At 47.4% G+C, this 25338-nt stretch overlaps 1 protein-coding gene across 1 annotated transcript in view; it reads right to left on the reverse strand.

Annotated features, from left to right (window-relative positions):
- TG (thyroglobulin) overlaps nucleotides 1-22858 on the reverse strand; it is a 244962-nt gene extending 222104 nt beyond the window's left edge. The window contains exons 1-10 of the mRNA XM_059901660.1: nucleotides 22792-22858; nucleotides 21681-21789; nucleotides 20267-20364; nucleotides 18930-19133; nucleotides 18406-18565; nucleotides 12534-12640; nucleotides 11922-12065; nucleotides 11552-11737; nucleotides 5226-6326; nucleotides 3996-4583 (exon numbers count right to left, since the gene is read on the reverse strand). Coding sequence (XP_059757643.1) covers nucleotides 3996-4583; nucleotides 5226-6326; nucleotides 11552-11737; nucleotides 11922-12065; nucleotides 12534-12640; nucleotides 18406-18565; nucleotides 18930-19133; nucleotides 20267-20364; nucleotides 21681-21789; nucleotides 22792-22858 — 2764 coding nt within the window. The remainder of the gene's footprint in view (nucleotides 1-3995; nucleotides 4584-5225; nucleotides 6327-11551; nucleotides 11738-11921; nucleotides 12066-12533; nucleotides 12641-18405; nucleotides 18566-18929; nucleotides 19134-20266; nucleotides 20365-21680; nucleotides 21790-22791) is intronic.
- Nucleotides 22859-25338: the final 2480 nt, after the last annotated feature.

Genomic DNA, 25338 nt, shown 5'->3' on the forward strand with positions numbered 1-25338 from the left:
GACTCTCAGAGACCCCTGGGTTCAAATGTCAGCATGATCACTTATCAGCTGTGTAATAATGTGCTTAACTTTTCTGAGCTTCAGTCTTGTGATCTGTGAAATGGGGATAATCAGGGAATCTACCCCATAGGGTTTTTGTAATTATTCTATGAGTGTGGCAGCTGAAGTGGTTGGCACATGTCTGGTACATGTTGTCCTTGAAATTGTGACTACTATAAAAAGCCACCCAGCCATATTTATTTCAATCAATCACACTGAATTCAACAGTGAATGTGTTCCGTAGATTCTTTTGAGAGCACAGGATTACCAGAAACTCTTGACATCTGGAATTTGAAGACATTGATTTCTGTGGATGTTCTTGATCAAAAAATCTATTCTCTCAATCCCACGGATTTGGAATCCCTGAAGCAAAAGTTCACATTCAAAAGTCTATGCTTACTGCTCATGTCTTTCAGAATAGAACGAAGATTCCATAACTGGACACTTAAGACCTTTGAAAATCTGGCCCCAATTTACCCTTAGTCTCTCCTTCTATCATTCCCTCCTAGGTAGCCTGCCCCCCTTCCTACCACCTTTCTCCACCCATCCCCAACAAAGCAGACCCTTTCACAGTCTCCCTGACTCGGCACATCTATTTCCTCTGTGAGGAAGGGCTGGGCAAACATCCCTCATGATCCAGAAGCTGATGCCAAGCAAACTGTCCCCAACTCCCCATTCAGTGAGTAGCCCCATTCTCTGGGCATCCTCCATCGTGTCTTCTGTGTTCACACTTCTGTTTTATCATTTCAGTTTATTACCCGATGACAAGTCAGTTTCCCACACTAGTCTCTGAGCCCCTGGAGGACAGACACCATAACTTTCTCATGATTGTTTCCTCATCACACGGCACAGTGCACACAGTAGGTGGTCCATAAATGCGCATGAAGTGAAGAAAGCAAATTGCAAACAGGCCAGAGACGGCAATATGGACAGGACCTGACATCATATCCCTAGAGGCAGGAGCCATCATCCCCGCACGTGTGTAGTAAGTTACTGGTCACCTCCTTACTTACTGTCAGTCGTATTAATCCAGTTAGTTGAGGGCTTTCTATGTACTGGACCTAGCACTTTCCATCTATTATCTGCTATAATTCTCACACCAACACTTTTGAAGTAGTTATCTGTCATAACCCAGATTTTACAGATGAAACTAAGACTAAGAGGAACGACCTTCCTCTAGCTCACAGAGTAGGAGGTAACAGAACCCGGATTCAAGATGCCTAGAGCTCTGTCTTCTAGGTCCATCCTTCTCAAACTTTAGGGAGCATTAGATCCACCTGGGGATCTTGCAGAAATGCAGATTTTGATTAAGCAGGTGGGGTCCGAGATTCTGAATTTCTAACAATTTCCCAAAGTGGTGCTGGTGCTGCTCGACTCCACTTTGAGCATCAGGGCTCTGAACCAATGGCCACCAAGCCCTTCTGATAATACGCCCCCATCAACGAAAGAGTTTGAACATGCACCCGCAAAACATGTGCATTTCTTTATTTATAAAGCATATGTATGTACCAGTATAATAATGTGCTGGGTACAGTTTTCTCAGCTGTTTCAGCTGTCAACAATTAATGGCAAAAACAAAAACAGAAATTTAAAAGGAAGAGATAAAATACTAAATATAAATGGAAGTTCTAATACTTTCTTCCCAGTGGATTATTCTATACACCCGGGTGGTCTACTCTACACAACCTCTCGTTACTCAATGAAAGAGATGGTATATTCTGAGGCCAGCTCCAACGCTTTGGTGAATAAGGTCTCAAAGTGAATAAGACTAGCTACTGAATTTACTAGGTGCTTTTGGTATCAGCAACTCAGGCCCCAAAAATTAGATCCAAAGAGCACCAAATTCAGTCTTAAATCATCTAAAATTATAGGAATGTCCCCGTGTAGGAGACCTGACCATTGGTCCATAGAATCTCAAAAAGTAAATGAGACTTCTTATATAACAGTCATGCTGACATCTGTGTGTAGACTTTGAAGGTCAGCCCATTGCTAGGACTTGACATGTTAAAGGAGAATCCTAGTAGTGGGTCTCCAGGCTGTTCAAGATGCCCAGGGCATTACCGTTCTCATCACATATTCCTATCACCCAAAACCCACTTCTGCTAAAGCCTAAACTTTGGCTAATGTCAAAATAGTGACACTAATTCAAAAAAATACATGTACTCCAGTATTCATAGCAGCATTATTTACAATTGCCAAGATATGGAAGCCACCTAAGTGTCCATAAACAGATGAATGGATAAAGAAGACACCTAAGTGTCTGTAAACAGATGAATGGATAAAGAAGATGTGATGTGTATATATATATACACACACACACACACACACGCACACACAATGGAATACTACTCAGCCATAAAAAAAGAATAAAGTTTTGCCATTTGCAGCAACATGGAGGGACTTGGAGGGCATTATGCTAACTGAAATAAGTCAGACTGAGAAAGACAAATACTGTATGATATCACTTATATGTAGAATCTAAAAAATACAACAAGCTAGTGAATATAACAAAAAAAGAGGCAGACTCACAGATACAGAGAACAAACTAGTGGTTACCAGTGAGAGTGGAGGGGCAATATAGGGATGGGAGAGTGGGAGCTGCAAACTACTGAGTATAAGATAGGCTCAAGGATGAATTGTACAACATGGGGAATATAGCCAATATTCTGTAGTAACTGTAAATGGACTGTAACCTTTAAAAACTGTATAAATTCTTTAAAATTTTTAAATAAAAAAATTAAAATTAAAAAAATAGTCTGATTAATTTTAAAAATAGCCAGAAAGGTCTGGACAATGTTGAACATTGCAAAGGATGAATTGAGAGAGTTTATTGGACTTAAACAGCTATAATATTACCTGTAAAATTAGCAACTGCTGGTTAGTGAGATTCTGCTTTGGTAATACCAGTGTTGAATCTGTCTGGTTGCTCTTTCAAACTGATGGCATGGCTATGTGGTGGTAAGCATTTTAGTTTAAGACACAAAGTCAGCTTCCTTCTGTTTATGTCATACACCATAGCTTTGTTATAAGTCTTCTGCCACAAAGCTGAACTCACAGACCTCCTTCAGCAGCTCTTCAATTAGCCCTTGAATTAACCCCCCTCAAGTATTGATAAATAAAGGCACTTTGAGGACAGAAGCTCTTCCTGAGGTCCAGAGCACCTAGCAGTGTCCTTATAAGTAACAAAACCATCATAATATGTGCTGGTTAACCAAACGATGCACCTAACTTATGACAGATTACTAAAGCATTCGCCATACAGAGCAAGAGCCAGGTCATATTCACTTTACAGCCTTCATTGGGCTAAGATAATGCTTTGCACACAGAAGACATCCAGTTAAAATTTGAGGCATTGATTTAAATAATCGATTATATGAAAATTTTAAAATGAATTACATTAACTTTGCCGATGCCTGACTGTGTAGATGTAGGGAAATCACTTCCCTTCTATGAGCCTCGGTGTTATGGACTGAATGTTCGGGTCCTCCCCAAAGGGATGTGCTAAAGCCCTAGTCCCCAGTGGGATGGTATTTGGAGGTGGGACCTCTGGGAGGTGATTAGTTTTAGGTGAGGTCGTGAGGGTGGGGCCCTCATGATGGGATTAGTGTCTTAAAAAATGAAGAGACCAAAGCTTTCTCTCTCTCTGCCACGTGAATACACAGCAAGAAGGTGGCCTTCTGCAAGCCAGGGAGACGGCTCTCACCAGGAACCGAGTCTGCCGGCACCTTGACCTTCCACCCTCCAGAATTGAGAGAAACAAATGTCTGTTGGTTAAGCCCCTCAGTCTGCTACTCTGTTATAGCCTCCTGAGCTGACCAATACACTCAGTTTTCTCAACCATATGTTGAAGGGATGTACCTGGCCTTCTCTAAACTCCATTCCAGCTTTGACAATACACTCCCACCAGACACCCTTTTTAAAAAACCACAAATTCAGGTCTTCGTGGTTTAACTCACATGCTGGGACCTTGCTGGGCTCGGTCCGGGTTCCCTCCAGCTTTTGACCAGCCTCATCCACACACCAGCAGCTCCGGAGGTCGAAGTGGGCCAGTGGAGTGCTAAAGTCTGAGTAGGACCCTGGGTATCGGCTGAGCTGGCCATTTAGGATCTGCCAGAAGAGGTAGGGCTCCAGAAGGATGTTCCCTCCGGGCTGGGTCAGGTTCCCTTCCAACACTGCCAGCGGGACATCTTGGACTGAAGAGTATCTTGCCAGCCCTGGGAAGATGTCTTGTTGGCCAGCCTCATACAGACTTTGAATAAAGAGACGGAAGCTTCTGGAAGCCACTTCTCTGTAGCTCCTGATCTTCATTAGCAGCTCTGCAGGGGTCAGCTCCTGGCCACCACTGTTCTGAGCTCGCCACTGTTCATACCACTCAAAGGCCTGCTCGGGGGGCCCGTCACATTGCACGCGTCTCCACTGCCCGCTGGCACCGCACTGCGGGATATAGATGCTGGAGAGGGTGGGCGGCATGCTGGGATTAGAGACCAGGGCCTGCACCGTCCCAAGGAAGGCGCGCTCAGCCTGTAACTGACAGGGTGTGGGGCCTGGGGAGGAACAAAGCACAGGTACGTCAGGCTAAGAAGCTTAATAAGCCCCGAAGACCGAGATGGAAGACCTTAACTGTCCAAACTCCATCTAACACCTTATACAACCATAGAGACGCCATCAACCTTAAATTTGTAAGTATCATCCAGAAAGAGAACATCCCCATCACTGAACCAACACGGTTGAGACCAGCTGTTGCCAGCACGGCAGACGCGTATGTGGCAGTTCCTTAAGGCCAAATAAATCTCCCTATTCACTCCTTAAAATGGTGAACACTATCAAGACTTTTCTGGACAATTTTTAAATCAGCTAGCATAATATTTAAAATGGATAAACAACAAGGACCTACTGTATAGCACAGGGAATTCTGCCCAATATGATCTAACAACCTAAATGGGAAAAGAATTTGAAAAAGAATAGATACATGTATATGTATAACTGAATCACTTTGCTGAACACCTGAAACTATCACAACATTGTTAATCAACTATACTCCCATATCAAATTAAAAGTTAAAAAAAAAAATCAGCCAGCGTATTTTGCCATAACAGAAGTTGGGGCTTTAGCTACGACTGTAATGCACTGTGTCAGGACCCCAGGGGAGAATCAGAGTCTGCAGATTGAATACCCAACAGACTTACATTGCTTGGGTTCTCCAAGTTCACTTCGAGTTCCGGGAATAGGCTGACCCTCGGCGTCCACACAGTAACACTCTGAGTTGAAGCACTGGACGGGGAGGAAGTGCCCCTCACTGGTACAAGAAGGGACAAACAGGCTGGACCCTGCAGGCTGGCTACCCGAGAGGCTTTGCATGCGCATCCTTTGCTTCTCACACTCTGCGGGGCACTTCGGTTGTCCACCTCTGACCCTGGAGCCAGCAAGTTCTTGGCCCCGGGCATCCACGCACCAGCACTCTCCAGCAAAGCACTGGACCTCCTTGTAGCTCCCTTCTGCAGTACATGATGGGACAAAAAGGCTGCCAGGTGTCTGCCCACAGCCCTGGGAGCTAAGCACCATTTCCATCACGTCACCTAAATCCTTTGCTTTGTCCTCTGGCACAGAAATAGCATGCTGCAAGAAGAGAAGGAATTCTGGAAGCTCCAGGAGGGAAGAAAGGAATTTCAGGGCATTTTGATTCTCTTGTAAGTTGATTTCAAAGCCAAAGCTGCCCACAACTGGCTTATTCATAGCAACACCCATCTTCAAGGCTTCAGGGGCTTCCGTGGCAGGATTTGAATTCAGTCCCACGGAGAAGGGCTTGGCCGGATCTGCTAGTGCCCGTCCATTTTGGAAGCCTGGGAGACCAAGTTGCTGGAAAAAGCGGCTGAAATTAAACGTACCTCTTGGGCCCAGGGCTCCAGACAAGTTAAACTGGACGACATTCTCCAAAAATCTCCCTCCAAAGAGGTTTTGCTGGAGTCGCTTTGGGTTGGTGGTGAACTGCAGGGCGAGACGGGCCAGCTCTCGGGAGGGAAGAATCCCTCTGATGGCTTCTTTGAGGAGACTTTCTAGGGCAGGAAACCGTGTATCATGCCCTTGTACCATTGGGTGGAGAATCCCAGAATCCACAAAGAGCTCCTTGATCGAGGAGGGGCAGGATGAGGCAAATCTGGTGACTCTCTGAGAGCCCGGTCCTTCCTCGGGAGCCAAGAACAAGTCGTGCCAGCTAAAGTAGCCCGAGGGCCCAAAGCGGAGTCTGGAAAAGGCCCGCCGCCTCTCAGAGGGACAGGACTGGTCTTCAGCTGCAGGAGAAATGCAAACAGAGATGCAAACAGAGAAATGGTTTTACTATCACCAGTAACCCTGACACAAGGCCTCAGATCTTTCTGGTAATGAGATGAAAAAAGTCAGTCAAGGACCGAATTCATACCTCTTGCTTCTCTGTATCTTTTTATTAACATTTTTTCCTTTCCCCCTGAGCAGAACCCGTGGCCCCCATCTTGGGGAGTAAGGACTCCAGTTGACTTGACTTTCTCTCCTAGATTTCATTAGAGGGTGACCTCCCCCTCAGGCTGGGCTCAGAGACACCAGCTCACTTTCTGGAACCCTGACCACACATTCACCACCATGAATGATGTCTCCCCACCAGGTGTCCTGCCTCGCCCAATATTCAAGTCCACCCGGAACCTCAGAATGTGGTCTCACTTGGAATGAGCATCTCTGCAGATGTCATTAGTTAAGATGAGGTCATACTGGATGAGGGTGGGCCCTAAATCCAATGACTTATGTCCTTAAAAAATGCCATGTTACAGAGGAGATACACGGGGAAGAAAAACACATGAAGATGGATGCAGAGACAAGAGTGATGCAGCTATAAGCCGATGAATGCCAACGATTGCCAGCAAACATCAGAAGCCAGGAAAGGGCAAGGAAGGAGTCTACTCCGGAGCCTTCCGAGGGAGCGCGGCCCTGCTGACACCTTGATTTCAGACTTTTGGCCTGCAGGACTGTGAGAGAATAAATGTCTGTTATTTTAAGCCACCCAGTTCGTGGTCATTTCTTACAGCCCCCCTAGGAAACTACTATACCAACAAATTCCTATTTGTTTTTAAGGAAATGTTGTTTTCCAGTATTCTCCTACTGGAATTCTTAATGGCCTTTAATGCTTCATTATATGCTCTTCGTGTGGCTTCCAATTCCGCCTTGTGGGTCATTTCGTCTAGGCTAACTAGTTTGTAGTCTGTTTGAGGATAAGAACCATACTTTAAGTGCTATTGGTATTTCCCATAATTAGAAATATTTTCCTGTTTCAACATATTGATACAGTATTTAGGAATTATGATATTTCCCATAACATAATACAATAATGCCCACTCAGCAAACACACTTAGCACATTCTCCCAGGCTTCTTGACCTTTCCTTGAAATTATTAATTAAATAGTATTAACTCAGTCAACTCAATACATGCATAGTCAGGTCATTCTATCCGAATATCCTAAGTTGACGGTCATCCCATCTGAATATCCTAAGTTGACTGTCATCCCATTCAGAGAAAAGATTTTAAATTCAAACTCCGATTGTCTCAGTCACATAGGTGGATGGGAGCAAGCTCCATTTTTCTCCATAAAACCGTAAACCTTAGAAGGCCTTTGCAACCCACCCACCCGCAACTTTTCCAAATAATTCTTTTCCCTCAGTTCACATGGGTGCCAAAAAGGAAGTCAGCCAATTTTCCTCTGTAACCAGGCAATAGAGAAAGAGCTGGAACTTGCGGTCAGAGAGAGTGAGAAAGACTGGCAACATCTGAACACACAACACATCCGTCCACGAGGCCGCAGCTTCCTCTAATGGATATTACAGCAAGGTACGGAAGAAATCAAGTTCACGGCTCGGCTTACTCTCTTTCCAAATTAAGAGCATATCCTGTCCATTCATTTGTTATGTAGAGTTACCAAGGCAAAAAAAAAAAAAAAAGAAAGAAAATTCAGATATTCGTTCCATGTGGCATTTGTTTCCATGGAAACAGGACTGATACACCAGAGGGAAAAAGTAAAAAAAAATATAAGATCCATGCATTTGGAAGTACTTTTGGTTTTAACTTGGAAGAACGCAGTTCTTCATTTTCACCTGGAAATTGGAGGGCACAATATTCTCTGGGTTTTAACAGAACCAAAGTGTAATTGTAAAACTACCTTCAAGGCAGAGCTTCAGAATGTCCTTTTTCTACATCCTCACACTTAGCAGATAGAATGGTACCCAATACTGTGCCAAGAACTCAAAATGTTAAGTTGGAGAAATCAAATGGTTTACCGGGAAGTATTGAAAGAACATTAACACATGTCTATTTTGAGCCTCTAAAAAGACTGTACTCCTCCTTCACTGTTCCAAATCTTGCCCAGGCCATCCAGCTCACCTAAATTGGAAGCCTGCAAGGGCTCCTGGATTCCTCCCCCTCCACCGCTAACACCTTTCAGGGTCTCACTGCAAGGTGGAACAGAGTCTTTTTTTTTTTAAGATTTTCTTTTTTTGATGTGGACCATTTTTAACGTCTTTATTGAATTTGTTACAATATTGCTTCTGTTTTATGTTTTGGTTTTTTGGCCACGAGGCATGTGGGATCTTAGCTCCCCGACCAGGGATCGAACCCACACCCCCTGCATTGGAAGGCGAAGTCCTAACCAGTGGACCGCCAGGGAAGTCCCTGGAACGGAGTCTTACTGGGATGCCTGGTGACATGTCTCATGTCCACACCCTCTTCCACAGCCCGCTGCTTCTACTTCAGTATTGCTTCCCATCCTGGGCTGAATAGTCTCCCCAGAACTCATGTCCTTCCTGGAACCTCAGATGTGATCTTCTTTCGAAACAGGGTCATTGTAGATGTAATGAGTTAAGATGGGGCCTACTGGAGTAGGCTCTACTACTCTAGAGGGCTCTTAATTATAGGATTAAGTGGGCTCTTAATCCTATACAACTAGTGTCGTTACAAGAAGAGGAGACGAGACACAGAGGCAGACACACAGGGAGACAGCCATGTGACAACAGAGGCAGAGTGTGGAGTTATGCAGTCACGAGCCAAGGAACACCAAAGATTGTTGGCATAAAGAAGAATGAAACAATGCCATTTGCAGCAACATGGATGGACCTAAAGATTATCATACTGACTGAAGTAAGTCAGACAGAGAAAGACAAACATCATATGATATTGCTTATATGTGGAATCTAAAACAAGGGTACAAATGAACTTACCTACAAAACGGAAATAGAGTCACAGATGTAGAAAACAAACTTATGGTTACCAGGGGTAAGGGTGGGGAGGGATAAATTGGGAGATTGGGATTGACATATACACACTACTATATATAAAATAGATAACTAATAAGGACCTACTGTATAGCACAGGGAACTCCACTCAATAGTCTGTAATGGCCCATATGGGAAAAGAATCTAAGAAAGAGTGGATATATGTATATGTATAACTGATTCACTTTGCTGTACACCTGAAACTAACACAGCATTGTAAATCAACTATACTCCAATAAAAATTTTTTAAAAATAAAATAAAACAATTACGTTTCTGTCTAAAAACACAAAGATTGCTGGCGCCTAACACAAGCCAGGAAGAGGCAAGGAAGGATTCTCCCCTGAAGCCTTGAGAGCGAGCACAGCCCTGCTGACACCTTGATTTTAGACTTCTAGCCTTTAGAACTGTACAAGAATATATTTCTGTTGTTCTAAGCCACTCAGTTTGTGGTCATCTGTTACAGCCACCCCAGGAAAGTAACATAGGCCCCTTATCTCTCTTCAGGACACTGCAATGACCTTCAAACGCCCCACTACCTGCAGCTTGATGCTCCTGTACAATCTGCCCTCCAAAATGCCTGGGCTGTCTTCCCTATACACAAACCCCACATGGCACTCTCCAGCTTAAAAACCCTCAACAGTTCCTCTGACCCTCCAGGATGAAGCCCCCAAGCCTTTGCTTTGCTATGAAAGACCTTACTACCCCTGCCTTTGAGAGTTCCCCACCCCAAACATACTCCAACATGTTTTTTCTCTATCCTTCTCGCGGATTCACTGTTCATTAGCTCACCAACGCCTATTACAGATCTTCCTCGACGGTGATGGGGTGACATCCTGATAAACCCATCGTAAGCTGAAAATATCATGAAGTCGAACACGCATTGAATACCCAACATTGTAGCTTAGCCTCGCCTACCTTAAATGTGCTCAGAACACTTACATTAGCATACAGTTGGGTAAAATCATCTTAACACGAAGCCCATTTTATAATAAAGTTCTGAATATCTCATGTAAGTATTTGTTTTTTTGGGCCTCACCACGACGCTTCCAGGATCTTGGTTCCCTGACCAGGATTTGAACATGGGCCCCGGCAGTGAAAGTGCCAAGTCCTTACCACTAGACGGCCAGGGAATTCCCTCATGTAATTTATTGAATACTGTACTGAAAGGGAAAGACAGCATAGCTGTCTGGGTACTGAATGGTCATAAGTGTATGGGTTACAATCGAGCGGCTGATGGGGAGCTGCGGCTCGCTGCCACTGCCCAGCATCACGAGCAAGTTTCATATCGCATATCTCTAGGCCGGGAAATGATCGAGATTCAAAGCACTGTTTCTATTGAATGTGTATCATTTTCACACCACTGTAAAGTCAAAAAATTGTAAGTCAAACCATCATAAGTCGGGACCCTTTTGTATTTATGTCCTTATAATTTTGCTTCTCCTGCTCTTTGTAGAGAGAACGCCTCTCTTTATTTTCCTCCTTCAGGAAACATCTTTATGTTAGAAGATGCTCATCAAGTGTCACCTCTTCCATGAAGCCTTCCTGGATGTTTCCTTGCCATACATGCTGCGAGATAGGATTGACCCCGTTCTGCTCTGTGCTCCTTCAGCTATCAGCACACACTTCTCTCATGGCACGTGTACACTTAATTCTTTTTCTACTATTCTCTGAGCTCCCTGAGGAAGCAACCATGCCTGACGCAGGACGAGAAATGTATTGGAAATTAATGATGATAAATGGGTTTGCAGGGCTTCCCTGGTGGCGCAGTGGTTGAGAATCTGCCTGCCAATGCAGGGGACACGGGTTCGAGCCCTGGTCTGGGAAGATCCCACATGCTGTGGAGCGACTAGGCCCGTGAGCCACAACTACTGAGCCTGCGCGTCTGGAGCCTGTGCTCCGCAACAAGAGAGGCCGCGATAGTGAGAGGCCCGCGCACCGCAATGAAGAGTGGCCCCCGCTTGCCACAACTAGAGAAAGCCCTTGCACAGAAACGAAGACCCAACACAGCCATAAATAAATAAATAAATAAATAAAATAAAGGAGTTCCTTTATAAAAAAAAAAAAAAAAAAAAAAACGGGTTTGCATCATGTTGAACCTGAAGGGCCCGTGGGGGCACCCTCAGGAGGCAATGGAATTAATGGGTTATGAAGAGGTCCGTCTGGAGAGACACTTAAAGTCACATGACCTGACGAGAACAAGAGAGGAGGCCTGGAGAGGACACCCACCACAGGACGGAGGCTCCCCTTGACGCCGCGTCCCCTGGATCTCCCGTCCCTGGGCGTCCACACACCAGCACGGCCCGTCCCTCTGGCACTGTACCGCCTGGTACTCCCCATCTGGGCGGCAGCTCGGAGCGCAGGGGTGACCGAAGCTGGTGGCTGTAAACCGCTCCACTTCACATTTCGTGGGGCCTACGAGAGATCCGCGTGGTAAAGGAAAGGACAATTGGTGTGTTTACAGCATGCGTTCTGGATGCTGGTGAGATTGTTTCAATCCCCGCACCCACTTTGCTGGGACAGAGACTGCAGCGACTTGAAACCCGAGTGGTTCTCTCCTAGCAGAAACACACACATCTGCCGTGGGCTTAGTACTCACATCGGAATCTGCCAGAGGTGACCAGCTGCACTGCTAGGAACCGTCTCTGCAGTATTCGGTACAGGGTGGTCTCAGTGAAGGTGGAAGCAAGGTCCAGGCCAGCAAAAACGGTGTCGTAAATCTCATCGAGTAGCAGCTCCAAACCTGAGCCAAGACAGCAAGCGTTTGGAGGGAGGGGTTCATTCAGACAGGAGGCCCTGACCTCACCGTGCAAACAGATATGAAGAGGCCAGAGCCTCCACTGGCATCATTGTGCTTTGGGTCTGAACAGGGCTTTAATGGTTTTCAAAGTCAGGGCAGCTATGTACGGTTGCACAGTTTGTTCACAGCACAAGGGAGCACAGCTGAGAGAGTGAGATATTGCAGTCCATCCCGGGCTCTACCTGCCAAGCTTGGAGCTGCATCTGCGCAGGGGCGGGGCGGGGTGGGGGCCGGGCACCTCTTTCCAGTGTGTGCAAAGGCGCCGCGTGGACCAGCAGCAGCTGTGTTTACAGGGCCGCCCTTGAAAGTCTGCGAGGGCCACGCCCGCCTCCATATCCAGGGCAGCCCAGCCGCTATTTCTGGTTTACAGGGAGTGACATTTAGGCTCTCGGGTCTGGCGAACGCGCTTACCTGTCTCAGCCAGTTCCCGCCCTTGGCTGTCCACGCAGTGACAATACCCAGACACCTCCGGAAACCTTCTGCGAAAGGAACTGAAGGTCACAAATGCATCTGGGAACCTAAGAGACAATGGGATTCACGATCACCATTTCATAAAAAGCAAGTCATCATGAGCTCTTCCTGTAGAAATAAATTAACGTGGCCTCATTTCATCTGGGGAAAAGAAATGTCTGCTTCTTTATTTCATGCCATTTGCTCCAGGCTTCCTGCAGTAAATGTATTTTTTTTTCCTAAATTGGTTGTCCTTGGCCAGAGCGAGGCTGGACCTGTGAAAATAAAGCTGTGCTTGGCTGTCATCTACTAATTAGCGTTTTTCTCACTCGTGGCATTTGACCAATTTATGCCCAAGCGTGTGTCTCATAGGACCAGGCAGAAAACAGTTAATGAGCATTGCATTAACAAGTTCCTTTACTAGAATATAACCCTAGAGACTAAGGGCCAAGTGTGCTTTACAGACATATGGTACACATTGTAGATGATCTCATTTGGAGAGATCAGACGACTTCAGATCCCTTTACAACTTTTCAAGAGCTTGAAAAGAAGCCAAATTCCACGATAGGAAATTCTTATGTAGGCCATTTCCCAGTCCCATAGTTGAAAAAAACACCAAATCAATGTGAATCACTAACAAGGACTATACATCCCTTGCCATAAGTTGAGGGAAAGGATGCCTAAATCCTGCCTGACCCGGCAATTGCTAAAGGGAGCTAATTGGCTGGACTCCCCATCCTGGAAGTAATATGAAGCCCAGGTGAGTGACGTAAAGCTGTATCAGGAGTTCTTCCCACGTGCAATGACATAGCAACCAGAGAGGATTTGTTCATCTTTATGCAACACTGAGAGATTTATTTTATGCCCTATATAGCAAGTCTATGAAACCAAGTATAGTATGTTTCTACCTACATCTGGAAATATATCCCCAACCAATAAGTTAGCAGAAAAGCAGCTCTCTGCACAGATAGGTCTATTGCTGTGTAATATATTCTACCAAAATGTTGAAAACAACCTTAATGTCCAAAGATATGAAAATTAAAAGTAAATTATAGTAAACCCCCTAAACGAATGCATGCATAATATTATGTAAAAAGGGTAGAATACAAAATGGCATGTACATACACTACAATTGCTCCTATGCAAATGAACCAGTATTGGAAGGGAATATATTTGCAGGAACTGCTCAGAGCCTGAACACAGGGTGCACGAGTATTAGTTAATTTGAATGGAAATGAATGCACAAAATAAGACCTATGAACGCACTGTAGAATCATGGATTTTTTCCATGTTGTTGGTCTATGACTGTGTGTATGTGAGTTAAATTAAAAAGAATGTTACACTAAGTGAGTTGAATAAAAGAAACTAAAAACTCACTTGGCCCAGTTGCTCCCACTGACAGGAGGTATATGACAGAAGTTCATTCATTGGAACCTGGGACAATTCAATTACAAAAGTGCTAATAATAGTAGCATAATCACTTCCATTTATTGAACACTAATTTGTAGAAGACAACCTGCAAAATGTTTAATATATGTTGACTCATTTAATTCATTTAACCCTTCTAAAAGGCAGATGGTATTTTTTTCATGCCCATTTTAGAGGTTAAAAAAGTGAGGTATATTGGCCATGGGTCTTGAACCAGTGGTGGGAACGGGGGTTCAAATCCAGGGCTTTACCACCACGTGATCTCTGCTAATGGTGTTACGCAGTGTGTTTGGCTGTACCCTATTCCTGCCCCATATCCTGAGAGGCAGTCCTCTGTTTTGACACTCTTCTTTCTAGCCGGACACTGAGCTTTTCTTGGCATCTAATAGACAGTGATGGGTCACTCAGCTGGCCCGGAGTTCTGAAGCCCATTCCAGCATGAGGCACAGGAAGTTTAAATCACTCCAGTCCCACATTCCACCAATTCAACCCAGAGACCCACCTCAACCTTCAACTAATGGAAAAGGATGCTTTCTTTGGATTTTATCAGGATGATAATAAAAGAGTCCTCAAGAAGGAAAATTGTAGTGGAGGGGAAAATGATGGTGTTTCTGCTTTTATGTTCAGATTGTGGCCAACATAGAGTTAGAGAAACCACAAATGAGGCTCCGTGCAATACAAAATGTCAGCCCCTGCCAGGCGTCCGCTCCTGCCCACCTGCAGTGTAGGATTCGTGCCCCTGGACCCGGGGAGCCAACAACCCCTACTCAGTCAGATGCTCCAACCCTCTCCCAGACAGCCCCTCCAGACATCTCGCCATTGGTGAAGACTAGCAGAGCCCTCCTCAAAGTCAAGCGCTGTGACTCCCACAATGCTTGGGGCACTGCAGACACTGCAGAGGGTGCTGTGAGGGTAACAGGTGATGAGTCATGAGGATGTCGCCACACACAGTCGCTCACACGGGCAGGTAACGAGGCCCCTTTACCACATGTTATGACGCATCTGCTCCTTCTCCCTGGATCACCTGTATAGCATGGGTTGCCAAGGCATTTGAAGAAGTGTGAATGAGCTCAGTCACTAAGGACAAGAGCTGATAAAGAAACCAGCTGACTGAATTTAATTCGGGTCACTAAAGCCTTGATAATGGCATCGGCTCTTAAGCCCTTTACTACAATCTGCTTAGCCAGAATATGCTTCTCTAGTTAGTGGTTAGGTAAGGGCGATGAGAAAGATGGGGGAAGGGTCAGAAGGACTAGCAAAGCTCACTCCATCATGTCACCCCATCATGACATGTTTTTTTGGTCACCGGCCAAACAGGTGTAGTTAACAGCTGCCTTTTTCAAGAGGCAAAAGGACCTGCCTTAAATGGGCAAATGCTGTGGCCAAGTTCAAGTGTAAATCATCACCCAGCACATCAAGAACCCACAACAAACAGGTTGGCAAATGAGGCTTCCAGGCTCCCGGTGGCCCCATGGAAATAGGTCAACTGCCTTACGCCACTTCTCCATGTGAATTTCCCATAGAAATCGCCTCAGATTCAATATTCCAAAAGCAAATTTGTGACTTTTCCTTTCCAGACTCTTCCTGTACCATCCATCCAGAAACCAGACCTTGGAGTCCTCCTTAACTTTTCCTCTCCCTCGCCTCCCATGTCTGTTCCTTCACCAAGTTCTGTGGAGTCCACCAAGTCAACATTTGTCCAATCCCACTCCATCTCACCACGGTCCTCTCCATCACCTGCTCTGGTCCAAGTCGACAGCACCTCTCACCTGGACTAGTACGGCAGCCTCCGAACTTGTAGAGTCACCCCCAGGCACCTGTTCTGCTCTTCCCCAACCCCAGTCCATTCTTTTCAAAATCCAAGTCTGATGGTTAATAAGATATACCCAACTCCCACTCAGGCTTAAAATTCTTGATGCAGTATTGGGGACGTACTGAAACTAAAAAATTACTCCTTGTTTATCTGAAATTCAAATATCACTGGCCATCCGGTATTTTTTCAACTGGCGACCCTAGGTGTTACATCTAGACTCTCCATGTAGCCTCCATGGCTCCTGACACTTCGCCCCAGTGGAGTGACTGGGGCTGGCACTGCCCACGTCTGCTTATCAGAAAATTCCTGAATATGGCTGGGCTTCCAGTAACCAGCCACCTGACCCTTCCCATGACCTTCTTAAATCAGAATTCGCTCAGAGACATGCTTGCTTACATGAAAGAAAGGCTCCCATTTCAAGGGTGAACTTTTTTTGTTCCGTAACAATAGACGCTTAGTCCTGAATGTTTGCCTTTAACTCGGCTGCCCTCTGGTGGAAGCAGCTATGCATTGTGCCTCAAGCTGGCACCTGCAAGAAGTTCTTTTGATGACTGTAGGTCTACTGTATGCAAGGCTCTGTGCTCTATGCTGTGGGGAACAGAGATGAACTGAGGTTTTGTGGGATGGTAAAAGGAGACAGACAGCTCTGGAACCCACCAATTGTGCTTCCTAGGCTAGGGTCCTTAACTTCTGTGCTTCAGATTCCCCACTGTGTGCCAGAGACCATCAATTCCAATTATTTTTGTAAATATTGAAGTAAATGAAAGGATCTCAAATTTCCTGTATATAGTGAACATCTAGTTGAACTTGAACTGAGTACATGTAGGTTTGCATCAATGAGCATCAGTAAATCAGGCTGTTTGGAGATTCCTATGTGCGCACGGGCAGGCCTTGTGGGGCAGGGAGGGGAATGTAACCTACATTTGCTGAATGTAACCTACATTTGCTGAAGCTGGTGATCTGTAAGGAATCTGTAAGGATTCCTTACAGATGCATAATAATTTACAATTTTCGCAGTGGTTTTATAGACAAGGGCTCAGCATATCTTCACCATGACCTAACGAGCCAGTGTTGTCCTTACAGATGAGGACACTGAGGCTCAGAGAAGTAAGTGACCAGGTCACTTTGCCAGCAGTGACAGAGTCAGAATGAGGGTCACAGGGCAAATGCTGTGGGGCCAGGCGGGTAATGCAAACAGATGGAGCAGGAGGTGTGTGGCAGCAGGACACGGAGAGACCCAGAGCAGCGGGGGGTGCGCGCTCAGTCCAAAGAGAACCAGCTTCTTGGTGCCATGCGACAATGCATGTAGCCCTCACCCTTGTTCTTCAGAATCAGGAATTCAGAATTTTGTGTATTATGCTGAACATATAAAATTGCTGATGTTCAACTATTTTTACCTACACAAATGGAAATTTCACAGGATTCTACTTAAAATCCCCCAGTTTTTAAAACACTATGCAGCTCAAAAGAGACTTATCTCTGGGACAGTTCTTGGTCACAGGCTTTTATCTGTGACCCCTCTCTCTCATAGGGAAAGAAACTTGCTGTTTTGAAAGCCAGCCACATAAAGGTTCAGGTTCTCCAAGAGAATTCCTATCAGTATTCACAGACTAATATTCTTATTTATTTTCACTCAGAATGTTTCAATTATATCTGAAGTCTCTGCGAGCCCTTTACGGTAATAAAGTAGCCATCTTGAATAACCAGCAGCTATCCAGTTATTTGGGCCAAGATCTATGATGCATCTCCCTTTTTATATTTGCTATTTAAATCTTTAAACTCGTTGATAGGTGCAAACATACATGCAATTTATAAAAATGCATAAAAACGGTCCACGTTTTTTATGGAGCCATCTTTTCTCCTTTTCTGCTGGTTCCCTTCTCCACAGCAACCTGACCCTCAAGGCGGCTGTGATAACCACAGAGTATGTGCTTATTCATATTTTTCTCTGCGCTCACCTAATCCTATACGGACGCAAGCATGATCACATGATATGAACATAATATATAATCATATATGCACATGAAGGGACCTGTCTGCTTGTTTGTTTTCTAAAAATTAAATCCTCTTATATTATCTGTACCTTGTGTATCATATTATCTTAATGTGCTGCAGAATCCTCTCCAAATCAACTGGAATAGTTGATTTGCATTTTTTTAAAGGGCTGTAGAAATATTTATGGCAGGTACACATTTATCCAGCCATCCACCTTGGGTTGTCAGTACTTTGTTCCCAGTTTTTGGCTACAATAAAAAACGATGCAGTAGACATCCTGGTACATACATCTCCACATTCTGGTGTTTTTATCTCCATAGGCTGGCTGGGCCAGAGGGTTCACCTATTTTTAATCTGAATGGCTGTTGCCAGCCTGCTTTGTGGGGAATGCTGTAGCCCTTCAGATGTCCGTCACAGCAAAGGAGCGCGAGGCCTCGCTCCGTTCCCACGGGCTGCGTGTCTCACACACACACACACACACACACACACACGTGTGCGCGCGCCCCAGCATACAGTCCCAAAGTGAGCAGGAGCTTTGGCAGGAGATGGGCAGGGATGGCCCGTGATGAGCACACTCAGGGGCCCGGCAGCCCTTACCTGCTGTAGCTGTGGACCAGGTCAAAGATCATCATGTCCGTCGTGTTGACGAACTTGCACTGCACAGACATGAAGGCTCCGTCTGGAGAACACTGGGGCGGGGACTTGTCCCCCACCCCGTGGAGGAGACGGCGGTTTCTTATCTCACAGCTCCCTGGACCTAAACGTTTCCAAGAAAACAATTTTTAATTCTTCCATACAAGGAGGTGTGTACGCTTCTGCAGTCTAGGTGCATGGGTTCATACTACACTCGTGACAGCATCCCGAACAGGGACTAAGGCCTGGGACAGGAGATGCTCCTCGAAATCCTACTTACGCTTCTAATGATCAGCCGGTGAATGTTGCTGTCCACCACATGGAACGATCAGAAGGGATAAAACCTTCCTAAAATCCCTTCCTTCTCTGTGCTGAGGGCCAGGTCCTCTGCCTTTTCTCGGGGAGCCCTGACCCCATTTTGGTTCCAATATGGGAGGCCGCACACAGCCTCCGCCTCCTCATGGGGTGCTGGTGCCAGTGGGACTTACATCGTGTCGGCCTCCCCCGCTGGCGGGTCCCGTACACCTCCATCCCTTCCGGGTCCACACACCAGCACTGCTCGCGTCGCAGGTCGCACTGCACGGGCTCGTAATCCCCCGAATCCTGACACTGAGGGAGGTAGGATGTGGCCGTGCTGTTGATGTAGCTGCTCAGCAAGATCTGCTGCTTCTGCAGCTGGCAGAACGACAGACCTGTGGCAGCAAAGAGCGGCGTCAGAGCAGGACAGCAGTGGCAACGTAGGGGTCATAGCCCAGGAGGACCACGCTCCCTCCCCAGAGACGGGAAGGCAGGGCGGTCCTTCCCACAGCCCATGGGTGCTCGATGAGCTGGTGACAGCCTCAGGACCAGCGTTCCAACTGCCCAACTCTATATCCCAGGATTTCTTCTGACATCCTGCGGACCGAGCTTGGAAGGGCAGATTTCATCGTGTCCCATGGGTCCCCGGGACACCCCACAGCCCTGGCGCTGCAGAGGTGCAGTGTGAATGGAGCACAGGCTGGCTGTTGACAGCTTGTCTGAATTCAACTTTCCCCGCACACTTGCTGCGTGACCTTGGGGAAGTCTGTCACCTCTCTGTGCCCCACTCACGTTATCTATAGAATTAAAATACAACTGCCTTCTTCAGGCGCATGAGGACTAGCGACATTAGTGATTACTGCTCCTATTGAATACTTACTGTGGGCCGGGTGTCTTATGTGCATTTTAAATCCTCTCAACCGTCACAGTTGATCCTATAGCAGATACTATATTCGTGTTACAGACAAGGAACAAGAACTCAGTGACAGCATGGGACCCAGCAGCATGCTGGCCCCCAAAACCAGTGCCCAAAACAGAGCTTTGCTCCTTTAAAGGATAAGTGGTTCCAGGCTCAGTTTCACAATTTTAAGATGACCAGTGTAAACTGACCTTTGTTTTAGGCTGAACTGTGACATGCTTTAAATGGGGACTGGGCTTTGACTACTCATCATAACAATTATTTTAACAGGAAAGTTTTCACCTCAGTCTCAAATTTTAGAAACACCCCAGGTGAAAGAACTCTTCCTGTGCACGTGGCCGCTTTCTGGTTTCAGAGACCTTTGATGTCTGTTCCCTGTTGCTTCCTTAGCACCAGGCACCGAGCCTGGCACATGGGGGAATTCAGAGGCGATTAGCTAAACAAATGACTTGATTGTCCCCTTGATTTTCACAGCAGTCCTGTAGGAGATAGGGTCTAATTCAAAGGGGAAGATCCAGCAGCCCATGGGGAGACTCACCCTTGACACACCCAAGCCTAGTGCTCTATCCAGGACGTGAGTTGTCCCCAGCGGGTCCCCCGCCAACTTACAGGCCGCAGGCCGCCCAGGCTGCCGGCTGCCGAGCACTTCCCTGCCGTCGGCGTCCACACACCAGCAGGAGCCGCCTTCCTTCCCGCACTGGACAGTCCTGAGGGCAGGAGACACAGTCAGGTACCTTTCCTCTTCCTTTCCATCCCTCCAAGCTTTAATTCATTTAAACTAGGAAGAGATTGGTGTGGAGCAGGGCAGGTGACTAGAGAAAGGGAAAGCGCTGACCCCTGTGACAGCCCCGCACATTCATTCTCCACCCGGCCAGTCTGCCAGCCCTGTAGCAAAGGCCACCCTGGTGTCCACGCTCCTGCCCCATGGAGGCTGCAGGGGGTAAAGGTGCTCCTTACGTGGACCAGGAGCGGGCAGACAGTGGCCTGGGTTACGGTTACTCAGGAAGCGCTCCGTGGGTCTCCAAGGGGCAGAGATGGCTAAACTGAGGTGGAGGGGCAAACAGGTGTTATCCCAGGGGCCCAAGAAGGTAAAAGGTGTTCCAGGTAAAGAGAACATCGTATGCAAAAGCTTCTGAGGAGGGGCAGGGCTGGCTTGAACCTGCACGTGGCCAGGAAAGAGATACGGGGACAGCTACAGATTGATTAAGTAAAGCGGCAAAGGTGAACCATCCTCCTAACTCCTCCGCTCCAGAATTCCCAGAGCTCCAAGCAGGGACCGGCCTTTGCGCTGGCCTTTGCACTCTCGAGAGTAGGTAAGAGCTTTGTCAGGCGCACAAAGCAAGCGTGCGAATAAAATGGAGGTGGGGTGGGGGGTGCCGGATGTCTCAGGGATGTTTCCCAGAACACAGTCCTAGAGACGGAGTCCCCCTTGTTCAAACGTGGCTGGAACAGCGTGGGGAAAGTGAAACACATGCAAAGGGTTCCTGTGTGTTATCACTCCACTCTGCCGGCAGAGAGTCCGGGCCCCGAGTTCATGTTAGGGCAGCCAAAAGCCCCTTTCCGAGAGGAGCCCAGTGGGGAGACGGCGTCATGCCGCCCAGAGAGCCGAACTCGGCACAGCCTGGAGGCAGCCACTGACCTGAAAGTCCAGAGGCCCCCGCTTCCCTCCACCTCTGACTCATCAAGAGGATGCAGGGAGGAGAAGAGGCGCCGAAGCATCAATCATTTGACCTCCCCAGCCCTGCGCCCCTTGTTAATTAGGGTCGAAGCTTTGGCAGGAAAGGAGGGCGCGTCTTTGGTTCTGGTTGCAATGAAGCACGGGTTGGGGCGCTCTGGGTCAGATGACTCAGTGTTGATTAATCTGAGGATCTGAGCGGCAGGCACCCTCCAGGTGACAGTAGCCACATCTCACGTTCAAGGAGGAGAGTAGAGGGAGGGCGGGAAGGGTGGACAGGGGACAGGAATGCGATGTGCTTTAAGGCCTCCAAGGCCCGTGAGTCCACATGGCTGGAGTAGGCCTTACTGGAAGCTGCCATCCTCAGCGCACTGGGGAACGTAGTCTGCTCCCTTCAGAAAGGCCCCCTCCCTCTGCTGCTCACACGGACGGAGAGTCTGGGCGTCCACCTGGTACTCTGCACAAAGGAAGTGACTCATCAGAGAGGAGTTGCTGGTCTGGATTCCAGTAAGAGAGACGGGCTCCCTAAAGGCACAGATGCTCTTCCGGGTTTTATTTCTAGCACCATCATCAAGTATGTTCTAACTTGCAATTTTGCAGCTACTCACACTTTTCCAACTATGACATTAGCTCCCGTAATCCCCTGGGAGGCATTATCTCCACCTTACCCATGTGGCCCTAAGACTCGGGCAGGGAATGTCGTCTGTTCAAGATCATACAGCTGGCAAGAGAAGGATTCAAAATGAACCCTTGGATTGCACGTTCCCCCAGGGAGCAGCTGGGTCAGGTCAGAACACCATAAAGGAGGTGCTCTTGAATTTCTCAAGGCACTCCCTGAAGACAGAGCACCTTCCTGGTCCCGCATGGGAATACAGATTAATAACTCCAAAGTGTCTTATTTTCCATGGAGAATGCGTGTAACATGCAGGAGCTTATGCAGAAATCACAGTCACAAATGCTTACTTTCCCAGCGAGGAAGCAAGCTGAGACTTATCCAAAGTCACAGGTTAAGCAGCTGAGCCGCAGCTAGAATTTAGGTCTATTTCATGCCACGGGTAGATCTGTGTTTTTCACTACCTGCTGACTATTTCTCAAATACCCCACACGGATAACCTAGTACTTGAGATCTCTAAGAGAATAAAAAAAAAAACAACGGCAATGCCAAAATTTGCTAACAGGGTGGGGTGGGGAGAACTAGAATCCAACTAGGAAGATCTGGTTTCCCATCTCCTCTCCACAGATCACTGACCCCGTGACCTCGGACCATCCAGTTTCCCTCTCAAGACCCTCTGTCTCTTCAGCTGAAAAGGGAAGAGCAAGTAACTGACCTCGGGACACTGTGAGGATTAAATGAGATCACAGAGGGTCCAAGGCCCTGGGGCAAATCCTGGCTCACAAGGGGCTGGCCTGAGAGCTCCCTCCTGACCCCACGCTCCATGGCCTCAGGCTCACAACTCACCAAAGCTGTTGGCTGACACCAAGCAGGCTGAGCCCAGCAGACTGAAGACTGCCAGGGCCAGGGCCATTTTCCTGGGCCCTTCCAGGGACATAGAGGTAGAAGCCGCTGCCGCCTAGGGCTCTGGCCAGGGAGCCTTTATAGAGCTGATGGGGGCGCCCCCAGGCCACCCGCCAGCGGCGCTCAGTGAAGCAGCGCCGCCCTGTTTTCTCTGCTGGCCACGAGGAGCTCCTCCGCCTGCGTCTGCTCCCTCTGAGGACACTCATGTGGCCAGTGGGGCAGAAGAATCTTGTGCAGCTGTCGGGGAGGAGAACTGGGGGGCATGGCTTCAAACTTCACCTTCAGGGGTAAAGGTCAAAGCTCTGCGGCTTTCTGGGCAACAAGCTCAGGCCCACCACAAAGGAAATGCAATCCCACCTCCCTTCTCCCTCTTCCCTTCCTCCTTCCTTCCTCCCTTCCCCCTCCTTCCTTCCTCCCTCCCTCCCTTCCTTCTTTCCTTCCAACAATGTTTCTTTAGAGCCCCAAAGTGTAGCAGACACTATTCTAGGCAATGAGGATATGGCAGAGGACAAAACAGGCAGAACCATTAATACAGACTGTACGAATTCTAGTGAGAGAAGCCACACACACACACACACACACACACACACACACACATTCATATTCATATTTGTCCTCCTTTCCCTTCTGTCCCAGGACTTCGGATGTCGCCAACCAAAAAAGAGCAGGAACCGTGTCTTCCACACGAAGCCTGCACATCAGTGTGTTTTCTCCATTTGCTTCTCCACCTGAAGGGGCAGGGGATGGAGGCTCACTCCACAGGTGTTCAGAAGGAAGCACCTGGCCGTGGGGTCAGGGAGATAACTAACAACGAGACTTAGATTTCAGGCAAAGGTGATTTGAGAAGATGTGCTGGCATTTACTGGAAAATTAGAACTCCCCCCGTGTGGCCCCTTGCTACCCCCATTACACGGGCTAGTTCTACACATGCTATGGAGACCCTATAACAATATAATAAGCATAGCCTTCTGCAGCCCCTGCCATCTCTCCAGGTCCAGGTGTTCTAAAGCAGACAAGTTTTCTAAAACATTGAAACCACGGTTAGAGGTCTACCAGAAACCCCACTCACCATGCTTCCTACCACCCCCAACACGCATGCACGGACCTTGCACAGGTCAGCCTGTGTGCTGAGTCATTCTCGCTGGTCTGGCCTCTGGGAAGCAACAGAGTGGAGTCAACGAGGGTGAAAGCGTGCAGCCAGTGGGCCAGAGCCACAGGGGCTTCCTTCAGAGTCAGCATGACGCATACCTGGAAGGAGAGGTGCTTCTCTCCACCCAAGCGATGGAGCGGTAAGCTTGGAGAGAACTACACCAAGACACTGCCTCCTCACCATGAAAACCCCTTTCTCATGATGACTCAGCTCCTTGTCACTGCTCTCACCTGATCCCCCCTGAGCTGGGAGGACGTACAAGCTTTTGTGGTAACTCTGAGTGGCAGTGCCCTGGTCTGGCCTCCCCCAGTCTGCTCTTGGCTCAGGCCTCCATCAGTCCGGCATCACTGGCCCTGTCACCTCTCCCTCCCTCCTCGATCCTAATACAATCACATAGTCTTCTCGTTCATCTCCTTCATTCTTGAAGACTAGGGTGCTAGGTATAATAAGCACCTACTGGAGATTTGGGGGAATTTGAGAATAATTGGAATCCAGAGGAGGAAATTGCTTCAAAACAAACATCAGATGCCACTCTTTCTGGCCCACCACAGAGAACTGCTTACCAGCCATCTCCCCTAGAACTCCGCTTGCTGCCATGTTGCTGGGTCCCCTGCCACTGTCTTGGACAGCTACTCTCATCTCCCACATAACCAGTGACTCAAAGCCACATTCCTCTTTCTCCTTGGTTGCCAGAGCAATAATCAAAATTCCTGGAACTTGACTTCTGTTCTGCTTCCAGAAGATGGAATAGACACATTTTTTCCCTATTCCTCCTGCTAAGTACATCTAAAACCCCTGGATATTATATGTAACACAAACAGAAGAAGACACTAAAAGATGGACAGAAGAAGACAGCCATCAAGCAACCTCAGGACCAGAGGAACAATATGGTAGCAAGTTCCCTGAATGTTATTTTGCCTCATGTATCTCAGACTGGGTGTTAGAGAAGACAGCAACCAGAAATGCCAATAAGCACAGACCCCCAAAAAAGCCCCGAGAAAAGCTTTTCGAGCCAAAGGTCCAGGAAAGGGGAGCCTGGCAAGACAGCAAACTTTTAGACAATAATTGCTCTATTCCAGCAAACCTCACAGAAAAACACTGTGGCTCCACCCCAACCCATGCCAGCAAAAGCCAGCTGGGGAGACTTGGGAATTCCACCCTTGCCAAGTTAAAGAGGCTCTCCAAGCCCCCACCAGGGTGGTGACTGAAAGGCCATGTGAGAAGCCAGAATTTTTACCCCAGCTGGGCTGGAATGAGCCCCCTCTCTCTGTGGGGTCAGTAGAGACCACGTGGGCAGCCTGAACTTCCACCCACTCCCAGCCAGCAATAGTAAGGATGCC

Source organism: Balaenoptera ricei, chromosome 17 (assembly GCF_028023285.1).
Source record: "Balaenoptera ricei isolate mBalRic1 chromosome 17, mBalRic1.hap2, whole genome shotgun sequence".
NCBI lineage: Eukaryota > Metazoa > Chordata > Mammalia > Artiodactyla > Balaenopteridae > Balaenoptera > Balaenoptera ricei.